The sequence below is a fragment of the Aquila chrysaetos genome, chromosome 4, assembly GCF_900496995.4.
Source record: "Aquila chrysaetos chrysaetos chromosome 4, bAquChr1.4, whole genome shotgun sequence".
NCBI classification, from domain to species: Eukaryota; Metazoa; Chordata; class Aves; order Accipitriformes; family Accipitridae; genus Aquila; species Aquila chrysaetos.
In genome coordinates, this window is record NC_044007.1 from 24,959,261 (window position 1) to 24,971,414 (window position 12,154).

Here is a 12,154-nt window from a genome sequence, read left to right on the forward strand (position 1 = left end):
CAGACATTTTGGACATACATTACAAACCTGAATTAAAAGGGTATTCTTCTTAACCTTTACTATGAAGAGGACAAGTAAAATTATAGTAGTATTTACATGCAAGGGACTCTGCATGATTTTGTAATATCCTATTTTTGTCTTTGCCTTAAGATACTCCTTGAAAAGCTGTACTTCAGTTCCAAATTTATTTTGCATTAATCTTGACAGGTATCAGTCTCAGGCATTACTCCCTCCCAGTAAATAAATCAATACTGTCAATATGCTCCATTTATTTTAACAAATCAATTTAGAGTGTCACATGTTCCAGATACACAGGGGTTAATACCTGTGCAAGTTAGTATCCATTTATTAGGAAAGCTCTCCATTAGCAAGGTGCATTTTCAGTACAATTAAAACCAGCTTGCTGCATTAACTATTCTTGCCCTGCAATACTGTTGAACTGCAGTCAAGTACAGTAAGAGTACAAGGTTGTTGATGAGTACCATGTGTTACAGCTGTTAACAATTCTGTTTGTGCCACAAAACCAGAAGTCAATCATTTAAAAAAAAAAAAACAAAACATACATCTTGGCTCTTCTTGAACTGAATTTACCAGGTGATGTTAATTACCATCCTTATCAAACAAATTTTTGTAAAGGCTATTTACAGTGTACATGGCTGAGCATGCACCTTACAGACACAAACACATCTGCCAGTTTGATACCATGTAATTACACAGTGCCTGAAAATGACAACACATCTTAAACACCATTTTAATTAACAGTTTCAAGCGGGAAATGGTCTTTATTTTACAATTGCTATTCTTGCATGAATTTTTATTTTTTTATATAAAAACACTAACTCCTGTCCAGAAGTCTAGACACATTCTACATACTACAGGTTAAGGCAGTAAAAAAATGTGTTCCTGATAACTGGTCTTGACAATGTCAATTAAAGCTGTCTGAAGCCACTCCAGTTCTCCAACAGATCTTTGAAATCCCAAATAATTTGTGAGTGAAAAAAAAATTAACTTTGCTTTCTTCAGAGTTTTAGTAATAGAGAACAGAACAGAATTGGGTATGGCAGAATAGAATTGGGTATGGTAAGTTAAAAAGTGTTAAGGGAAAGGAACGTTTGATTTCAATTCATTCCATGAGTTTAAAAGTTGAAAGAATACAGTTTTAGATGGGAGTCTGAATCAACCAAGAACTGTAGGGAATGAAGGAGAAAACCAATTTTATGCACATTACTGCATTCTTAAAAATATACTGTTATCTTCAATAATTCAAGTAAGGTAATAGACATTATAAAAAATAACTTCATGAACCATACTCAAGTTTCAAATCACATTCTCAAACTTTTAACCCAAAGCAGTTTTATTGTGTTAACTTCATATAATAAACCACGAAGGTCTGACTGTACAAATGGTTAATGATTTGCACTTGTGATTCCTGTAATAGCTAGCAGACTTGCTAACCAACTTACTGTAAAGATATGGCAGATTATGTATTTAATCAAAGCACTTTGATTTAGGCATGAAACAAATTCAAATGGTTGACATTCTGTGCTTCTAATGCATCACTCATAAGAGAGGCAAGAAACACCCACTATTGTACAGACAATTATTTTTACAGAAAACCCTTCCTTGAAATTAATCTTTTATCCGCAGCTGTAGATGAGAGTATAATCTGTTGTAAACAGGGCACTGTGTTGTAAAACCAGTTTTTTTAATTAAGATTTCTCTCCAAAAGTTGGAAAAACAGACTCTTCAGAATGTCTTTCAGATGTAGCATGTTCTGTTTGCTATGTCATAAAGTTACTTTCCTTTGATTCCTTTTTAAAGATGTTTGTGTTCACAGCAGTTCTGTTTTTAAAAATTGTTTGAAATTTATATAAAATTCTGTACATGTTCACAAATTATTGCATAAACAGCATAATCTTCATGACAATATTCAGCAACACATGTCCATCTCAGGAAATTCACGTTTCCCTTCTTGCTTTTTTCTTCTTTTTAACTTGTTTGGGGGATTCCCAGCTTTCTTCAGACTTTGCTAAAAACAAAACATAACTACAGTGTTAGGACTGAGAAAGTTTACACAGAATTGACTTTTAAAATCCTGGACAGTACATCCCATATTGTTATGAAGTAATTCAGAACAATCAACTAGCATGATTTTTGAAGGAGAGTTATATTTACCTGCTTCTCCCAAATAGTCTAATTTGAAGCGCATCTAAACCAACATTTGCTAATTTCAAACTACTTTTTTACACCACAGCTACTTTTTTACACCACAAATACATAGTGACACACAATGAAAATAATTCATTTTGTAAATCTATTATTTACAGTAGAGTCATTATTATTTTTTGGCTAACTGGAAGTAATGTACATCTACACAACTGACATTAAATGTTCACTTTTATCAAATTGCACTGGTTTTAACCACTAAATGTAAGTGACATGTCAGAAGAGTATTTTCAAAAATAAATAACTATGTAAAGATGTGGTTACGTGGAATCCATAATCAGATAAAGAAGCACTATGTTATTTTATTAAAACAGATTGCCTTAAAACATGCTGGCTGCCAAAACTGGTGAAACAGGTAAAATATTTTATATGCTGAACATAAGAGATGTTCTTTCAATTGCTGAGGCGTGAATCAGTCACAAAAGCCTTCATATTTTAGAACCAGAACAAAAAGTTGTAAGTTGACACATAGACTTGAAAGACTGTTAATATATTCAAACCCAAGAAGCCAATTAGTGCAGCTGAATGAGACTAATATTACAAAATCATCTAGTTTCTTCTGCAGTCATTAAAAACTGGTTTAGTACTCTAACACTTAGCCAGGAACTTCTTACAAATTGTCAGTATTTATTAATCTCATTAAAAACTCTAACTGACACAACTGGGGTTTTGGGGTTTTTTTTTGTTGGTGGTGGTGTGGGTTTTTTTTTTTGTTGTTGTTAGTTTTTTTGGGGGGGTTGTGGGTTTTTTGGGGGGTTTTTTTGGTTTGTTTTTTTTTTTTTTTTTTTTTTTTAAAAGCAATGCCTTTCACATCTTGACTTCCCTTCTAATTTTTCTGTCTTATTGGGTGAGTACTTCAATACAAGCACTTTTGCCGAGTGAAACAGAGGACATGCCTGACACCTCTGGGCACGGCGTATTTTTAAAAAGCAATATACCTGCAGTAGTTCAGCCTGATGTATGTACTGTTAGGCTACAACAAAAATAAGTGCATCTCCCAATAGCTTTCTACTCCCATATTAGCAACTGTTTTCCTCCATGATTACTACATTTCATGGAAGCATATGGAAAAGATGTTAATGAGCTAAGTTGAGAAGTCAAAAAAACCCCAGTAGGTTGAAAATTGAATTGCTTGTATTTTTACCAAATTTTTGGTAGCTAAACATCCTGTCAACTGCTATGTTAGTACCCATCTGTTCCACTGAAGACTTGCAAGCAGCCCTTTGAAACAGTGTTGGCAGAACTACTTAGTCACAGCATGGAGCTCCAGTCCTGATGAAGAGTACGTCCAAATGTCTGTTAAGGACTGGACGAGGCCAACAGACATTTTCAGTCATTCAAGCATATGAAGCCAGTTTTTCCTCACAGTGAAAGCACATTTGTCAAAGTACTTCAACGAAAGCTAAAATATGTCAAGATATATAAATGAAATACATAAGTACCTGATATGGCACTCTAAACCCAAACCTCACAACAAAGCATTCTGACTATATACGCTCTATAGGAAAAAAGTACACCCTGAATTCAGATGAATGAATTGTACTGAGATACTTACTCTGTGGAGGAGGCACACTGTTTTGCTTAATATTGGGACTAGAAACATCTGTCTCTTGCAGCATCTGTGGCACTTGGGAAGCGATCTTGTCAGAATCGCTCTCTGATACAATTACAGATGGCTCAGTAGAAACAGCAAGCGAAGGAGCCTCCTCAGGCTATTTGAAAAACAGAAAAAAAGTTTCCAAAAGTTCATTAAGTCATACAACAGTAAAACACTCTTATATGGTGTTATTTTGGTATTATACTTAGCAGCTGCTGAAAAGATGGCATTGAAAAATTAAGCCAATATTAAAATCCTTCAAAATTTTAAATCAAGGCTGCAAGACTATGACTGCCATCTAGTGCCAAAACTTTTAGTTGCACACAAGCAAAGATAAACCACATGAATTCTTAAAATACATGACATGCAAAGGAAGAGAGAACAACCTAAAAATCACTAAGATCCTAAAAAGATTCTAGTATACATATTCAGAAGAGATGCAAGACAGTGACACATATGCATTTGGTTGCAAGGCAAACGAGCAAGCTGTATACGTTCAAATATGCAACTCAAAAGCCAAAATAATTAAACTTGTATGATACTTAGAAAGCATTTGCAGTCATTCCTATCAACTGCTCAAAACACTCTGTATGCTTATATTAGAATAACAGATATTTGCGAGAGCTGTCAGAAAGTACTTCAGTGGAAACTACTGTAGGAGTAACTGCCAAGTAAATGATACTCCTAGTATTTTCCAATTATCTGGTCTACTTTGAATGTTCCCACTATGGAGACAAGATGTTACTGTAGCTTACTGTGTAGCACTTACTGGAATTACAGTAGAGTAAAACAGAAGTCAAAATGCAAAAACCATTCTGACATTCCAATAGGGAAGTCAGAACATAAAGATCATATGATCCCACAGCAGGTGACCTACTGACAAAAGGCTTCAAACAGAAGTGTATTAGAAAACAGTGCCTCAGTCAAGCAATAAAACCCAAACTTTAGGATGTTATAAAGAATTCATGGCTATAGTTGTGCCACAACAGCCAGGACCTGGAACTATCGGAACAAAACAGTGAAGTCTACATCCAGCCCTTGATGTGGATGTACACAGATCCTCTGTTATAGTCACCAGTTTGTACTATTTCCATTACTGTAATGTAAGCATCTCAAAAATCTAGTCAGAACATACAAAAGAGCAAAAAGATACACTTTTTTACTTTTCTTTTTAATCATATCGTACTGAGTAAGAAGTTAACCAGCTTTAATTAAAAAAACCCAACACATGAATTGAGGGTAGCAGTTCTCTAACCTTTTATGAATAGAGGAATTTGCTCTGCCCTTACACATCAACTGAAACAATTTTTTTTAATAACTATAATCGCAGTATTTCTTTTAATCTACTGAAAATATGATAATCTTGAAAATTTTTTTAATATCAACCATGCTGATAAAATGAACTCCCATCCTACAGGATTTCCAAGCTTAGCCAATTCTAATGTTGTCTAATGGTTGGCAATCATTAGCTACATAAATACATGAACTCTAACAAAATCGATGTGGCCTCTAAAACAGGAGGAGGACTTAAAGTTCCTAGTTGTGTGAGGTAATTGATTCAGGTCACTGGTATCATAGTTTTGTTAGGATAGAGTCACTCTCCACTTGCAGGTAAAGCAACTCAATTTAGATTTAAATGGCATACAGCTGTCTCAGGTTGACTAACAAACATGTTGCAACTTGAATGTTAAAGCATGCAGTATTACTGTAAATGTAATGATACAGATACATAATACAGCATTATCTGGATGTTTTTGCAAATACCATACTCCTGTCTGAATTTTGGATGAGGGAAATTGGATAGCGATACCAAACATTAAGAATTGGGTACTACTCTTTGCTAGGATATTCTGTGTTAACAAAACAGTTCAGAAAGGAAACCTGAAACAATTAATAAAGCCTATTTGATAATATAAATAGTTATATGTGTAATTCTACAATTTATTAATGAAGTAGTGACTTGTGAAACTGTTACAAATAAAGGATTTCCAAAGATATCTCTTCATTTAAAACCTGTGCCTGCTGATAAAATGCCAAAGGTTTCCACGCAGCCCAATGTATAATGTGGGAAAAATATCACCAGATAAAAACCAAAAGTGTTCAACATTCAGCTGTTTCTGGTCTTTATGAGAATATTCTGGATAGTAACTTATTAGTACTCAGTTTATTTTTCCTCATACTTGGTTCTCGTGTTTTGGAGCATTTGCTCAAGACTAGATTACCTATCTTGGAAACCTAAGTCATCCATTTCACACATCAGTCACAGACTGGTTCTAAAACTTTTTGGAAAAGCTAAGTCAAACAATATCAGAAGGCATCTCTGCATATGTGAACTTACAATGAAGCCAAATCTGATAGCAAGGAGACTGGATAAAGACTGAAAGACCATCTGCATTGTCAGATACAACAATTCACAAATTGTCCTTTATCAAGCCCAACTAACTTCCAGAGAATGTTGTTAGTAATAGTTTTGTTTGTCCTTTGCCCCCAGACCAAGTTTAATACAGATTATGTCTTGTTTCACAGCTATACACAGGCACATATATGAACAGACTGAACTTAAGACTTGAGTAACAGGAGCACTCAAGCCCCCCAAAAATAGTTCACAGCGTAGGTCTACATCAGAGCTGATGTGATCGAATCACCTAAGAAGTTGGGTATGGTTTTAAACACTAAACAATTGAGCAAAGTCTACTGAAACTGGGCTGATACTTTGGCAGTGCCAACACCTTGTGAGAAAAAATATCTAACTGCAGATCAAAAGAATCATTACTTGTAGCTGAAAAGTATTTTTCATATTAATTTAGATTTCTAAACAGCAAAAGCTAGCCTTTTGGAATGCACCAGTACACCTCTTTCTAGGTGTCAAAACAACCACCTTGACGTCACAATCCAAATATGAGTTTTCTGTCTACACATTTTCAACTATGGCCTCTAACACAAAACAATGTATTTGCTTTTAAGTTTTTTTAAAAAAAACACACACTGCCAGGAATAAAGCCACTTGTGCACATAGGCAGATGTCTTTTTTCAGATACAGCTTCAAAAAACCCCACAAAACCCAACTTTGCACTAGTCAGATAGACTAGGCAGCTGTTGCTAACCTTGAATAAAGGCTGAACTGAACCTAAACTAAATAATTATAGTAAAAGCTCTACTGCAATGTAGGATATTTAGAATAAGCTAAAAGTATGTCAGAATATGCTTTTCAAGGCACATGTTCTCAGTAAACACTTTCTGTACTTTTTCTTTGGTGACTTGCAGCCTCTCATAAAAGATTCCATTCTAATATTTTCATTTGAATCTTAAGACCTTGTTATCTTTATAAAACAAATGCTTAGCAATTAAAAGTAAAACTCAATATTCTGACAGATATTCTGTGGTACCAAACTGCTGTCTCACTGGTATTGTTCACTCTTTATGGAACACAAAACCAATACCACTAGAAATATTAAATACTTTCCTTCTTCCTACATTGTGATGCTTGTAGGATAACAGTATCTAAAAAAGCTGCTAGTTGGAGAAAGATTAGAGAGAACTTGTATTCTCTAGATGATTTGTTTCAACTGTGAGCTGAAGCAAACAGTTGGTTTGTGAATTGGTGTCCTGGTTTCAGCTGGGATAGAGTTAATGTTCTTTTTAGTAACTGGTATAGTGCTGTGTTTTGGACTCAGTATGAGAGGAATGTTGATAACACACTGATGTTTTCAGTTGTTGCTAAGTAGTGTTTATACCAAGTCAAGGATTTTTCAGCTTCTCATGGCCAGCCAGCAAGAAGGCTGGAGGGGCACAAGAAGCTGGGAGGGGACACAGCCAGGACAGCTGACCCAAACTGGCAAGAGGGATATTCCATACCATGTGACATCATGCCCAGTATATAAACTGGGGCTGGGGGCGATCACTGCTTGGGAACTAACTGGGCATCGGTCAGTGAGTGGTGAGCAATTGCACTGTACATCACTTGTTTTGTATATTCCAATTCTTTTATTATTATTGTCATTTCATTATTATTATTATCATTATTAGTTTCTTCCTTTCTGTTCTATTGAACTGTTCTTATCTCAACCCACGAGTTTTACCTTTTTCCTTCTGATTCTCTCCCCCATCCCACTGGGTGGGGGGAGTGAGTGAGCAGCTGCATGGTGCTCAGTGGCTGGCTGGGATTAAACCACAACAATGGGTTCAAATAAAAACTTTTCATATTCGGTCATTAACATTAAGCTCAGCACAGCCATGAAAAATGAAATTTAGACTGCATTAAGTCAGAATATAAGTTGGTAACATTTCATTCTGTTGCAATGAGTCAGTAAAACATGCTATTAGTCTTGCACTCAGACCTGTTAGTTCTTAGGTTTCCCGATTTCAAAGTTTTGGAAGTTTATTGCTTGAATATTCAAACAAGAAAATAACTTGACAGTCATGAAAGTGACTACTGATTTAGAAGGTACTGCTTTTCAGAGTAGACATCCTTTTTAAAACTTGTAACTGACCTATTATCTAAAACTCAATCTCTCAATCACCTTTATATTCATAAGCATATAGCCTGAAGCAGTATTCCTACTGTAACCTTACCTACACAAATTAATGTTTCAATGGGCTTTGAGCACTGCCAAATCGGTTTATAACATATACCCAGTTTTGTACCCCTACCTTAGCTGGTTCACTAGTACTTATGGTCTTCAGAGAAAAAGCTATTTCCTGCTGTGGTCGAACTTTTGAGGTATCCTCCTGAAATTCCTCTCCAGCTTCTCTATCCAGTTCTTCAGTGTCCTACAAAAGCGGGGGAGGGGGGGAGAGAAAAAAAAGAAAAAAGAAAAAAAGAGCCTGTGTTTCCAGTGAAGTTCTGACTCTTCTTCCCTGCACATCAATTTTGTTGCCATAAACAGCTTCTATAACTAAGAAAGTCTATCTAAAAAAAAATTAAAGTAGTGGGCTAATATTAGCCTATGCTAACACTCAAAATTTATAGAACTACATAATACAAAAATACCTTGTAAAAGTATCATGATAAGACTTGACTGCTCTCATTTCTGTGGTTTGTTACAAGTAAAATGTTTTAAAATGCAAGCTCTGCATATTATCATGTTCAGTCTTCTATCATATATTAAGCTCTAATAATATTTTTGCAACACAATTTAGTCTGTCATGATGCCTGTAAAACAAACCTCTCAGTACAGAAACTGAAAATATATCCAAAGTATCCAGGAGTCTCAACCTTTACTCCTTAAAAATTCTAATGGTGGAAGGTTTTCATTTTGCGTGAAGAATTAGAGTAGTTACATTTTTTTGTAGCACCAGAAGAATCCTGTGGTGGTGAACAGTAAACAGAATACAGGTCTCTGGTTTTAAGCTGAAAGTACCTCTTGAGACATTGTTCCTTCACTTATTTCCCCTGGAACCTTGTGAAAACGCAGTCACAGTCTAAGTCTGTTGATTCTTGACAGGAAAGAATATATATTGCCTTACATCTAGCTCTGAAGATAGCTTCCACTGCCTTGACAAACACTGAAGTCAACAAATACGAGTGTGAACACTTAAGTATAATTAATGACAAAAATGATACTGTTTAAATGAACATGGTCAATTTTCAGAGGATAAATATACAAAGCTTAAGTGAGTTTGAAGTAGGATTGGCAAGTTAAATTACTAAACTGCTATAACAAGGATAACTTATCTGCAATGTATTAGCAGTTCTGTCTGCTCCTATCAAGCAACACCCCTCAATTTTCCATAAAAATTTAATACAGAGAAATACTCATCTTTAAACTGATGATCTCATAGACTGATAGATTGAAAGAAAAAGTAACAAAATCAGAATGGTTGGAGACCAATGGGTAGAATAAATGAATCTGATTATGTTAATATGGACAGTAGGATTCCATTTGGCATATACAACTTTAAAGGCAGCTCACAGGCCACGGAAAAAAAATAATTTCAGAATGCATTCACTGACCTTAAGATCCATGCAAGACATCCGCAAACGCCTGTTAACCATAACCTATTAATCTTGACTTACACTTGGAGTCATTGCAGATACCAGAACATGACAGATTTCAATTACAAAAAAGCTGCAGTCCTAGTACAGTCAGTTTGAATTTGCCTCAAACGAAACACTGCAAACTGACAGAAGCATCCACCTCCACATAGACAATTTTAAAAGAATTCTATGTAATAGGACTTTAACCTTTTAAAATTGTTTTAATAAAATCTCAGACTGAAAACATGATAATCATAAAAAGCAAATCCAAAGCAAGAATGACTGAAGTAATGCTCTCCCCCTCTCTCCAATTCACCTAGTGAGATTCAACTGAGCATTTAACATTTTGTAAAGAATGTAAATTATGAATGGCTGTCACTATAAGCAGAAGCAGTATGTATTCTAAGCATAAGCTATTAAAAGCTTTTTCCTATTAGAAAAGTACTTGTTTTCATCTATTCAAACATGATTCAATTGCCAAGTGAAGTGCAATCTGCTTTTGCTATTTTTACAACAAATCTGTTTCAGTGTAATTCTTCAAAAGCTATTCAAGTAACAGAGAAAACTCCAACCATCCTCAGTGTGCAAATACTATCTCATTCAAATCTGACTCACAGAGTAGCTCCACCTACTGCGTTTGAGGCATTGATACTTCGCTTTTTCACATCAAGCTATGAAAGTACTTCAGACAACCACTATATTCTCGTAGAATTGTACTTTAAAACAGCTTAAGAGAAAACTTCAATTTCTCTCATTCTCCTAGCTAGCTGTATCTGCCAAGGCAGCTGTCTTTCAAAGGACAGGAGAAGGCGGCTTCCCATGCAGAGGAAAGTTCCTCCTGAAGCATCCCTACCGTACGAATACTGATTTGATAGAAAATAAGTAATTCAGGGTAAATACTTTCCACATATTTCATGCTTTCCATAAATCCAGCAAAACTACGTTGTATTCACAAGTCAAACATGGAATAATTAAAATTAAAGGAAATACTAGTAAGACAAGGATTACTTTAACTCTTCAGAAACAATAGTAGACAATCCAATAACATAAGGAAATTAATTTCTCCAAAATAATTTTTGCTTAAGACACTAATATACAAAAATAGGGTGATTTTGTGAATTCCTCACAATTGCCTTTCAGACTGTCCAGATTTTGTTCCATTTACCTGCGCAGGAGAGTTAGCTTCTTCACCCTGCTTCTTCTTTTTCTTCTTCTTTTTCTTGGATTTGCCACTTGTAGAACTCTGAAGAATTGGCTCTGCTTTTTCTCTTTCATTATCTGAAGCCTTCATGCAGGAATATAAGGTATTTAGCATTTCAAATGACAATGAAACATGCCTTCTATAGACTAAACACAAATTAATAGCTGTAAGGAATTTAATTGCATATAAAAGTATAAATGAACACAACCTATTCTGTTCAGTTCACTTCAGGAAGGCCACATTCTTTACGTGCTATCTGGTAATATAGGTACAGGAGTTGGGAATGAAAAAGGCAACAGGGCATCATGTACTGGTGGCATGGAAATACTGTCTTCCATACAGGGAACTAAATATTGTTAAGAAGTATTTACAAAAGCAAATCTAAATCCTCTCTTAGTCTACAATGAGAAGGTAATCCTTATATTATGGCGAGACAGTAAGATCTGACATGGAATGAAGTGGCTTCTATTTTCTCAATAACAACGTTCAGCATTTTCCTTCTCTGTGTAACCATTAAACACAATTGTGCTACTCTTATCAGTGTAAAAGAGATGAAAGAGTACCTTTATCACCACCCTTAAGTTACTTTAAGAAATGGCACGGGTAAGGGCAAAATCTTGGAGCTAAGGAGAAAATATCACCTTTTACCTTCTGAACATCAGATATCTCTTCAGGTTGAGGAACAGAAGCAACTTTTTCTTCATCTACCCAGTTTCCCCACTCCTCTGCTGGTGCATTCCAATCAGAGCTGGGATCAGCTGAAGAAAGTCCATCTACAAAGATTAAAAAGATTTTCAGGAATGCCTCCTTACTTTACAGGTGCTCTCTGACAGTTTAAAAATGGAAAAAAAAAAAAAAAAAATCTATGCATAAAACCACTTTCTGATATCAAGATATAAATATTCATTTCCTGTATTTCTGAAAAAAATCTAAAGATTTTAAAAATTGGTGGAAGACTTTTCTAAGTAAGGAGTAAGACTTGGTTATTTTACAGAGCAATCAGATTACAAACTAGTCACAGCAGCAGCTAGCTAGATGCAATTGCTTTGAGATACTTTTCTAGACTATGTAAAGGACAAATTTAAGAGTTGTTCTCTATCTTAAACATTCTTCCTAGTTTGTGAAAAAATTTATATGAACTGTAACACTGATC

General features: G+C 35.1%; 1 protein-coding gene across 3 annotated transcripts in view; it reads right to left on the minus strand.

Moving 5' to 3' along the window:
* Positions 1-252: 252 nt before the first annotated feature.
* MTDH (metadherin) overlaps positions 253-12,154 on the minus strand; it is a 36,026-nt gene continuing 24,124 nt past the window's right edge. For 2 of the 3 annotated variants that reach the window (XM_030012835.2, XM_030012836.2), the window contains exons 9-13: positions 11,650-11,774; positions 10,966-11,085; positions 8,474-8,593; positions 3,782-3,938; positions 253-2,029 (exon numbers count right to left, since the gene is read on the minus strand). In XM_030012835.2, coding sequence (XP_029868695.1) covers positions 1,959-2,029; positions 3,782-3,938; positions 8,474-8,593; positions 10,966-11,085; positions 11,650-11,774 — 593 coding nt within the window. In that variant the 3' untranslated portion in view covers positions 253-1,958. The remainder of the gene's footprint in view (positions 2,030-3,781; positions 3,939-8,473; positions 8,594-10,965; positions 11,086-11,649; positions 11,775-12,154) is intronic. The other variant, XM_030012838.2, reaches the window with a different exon arrangement.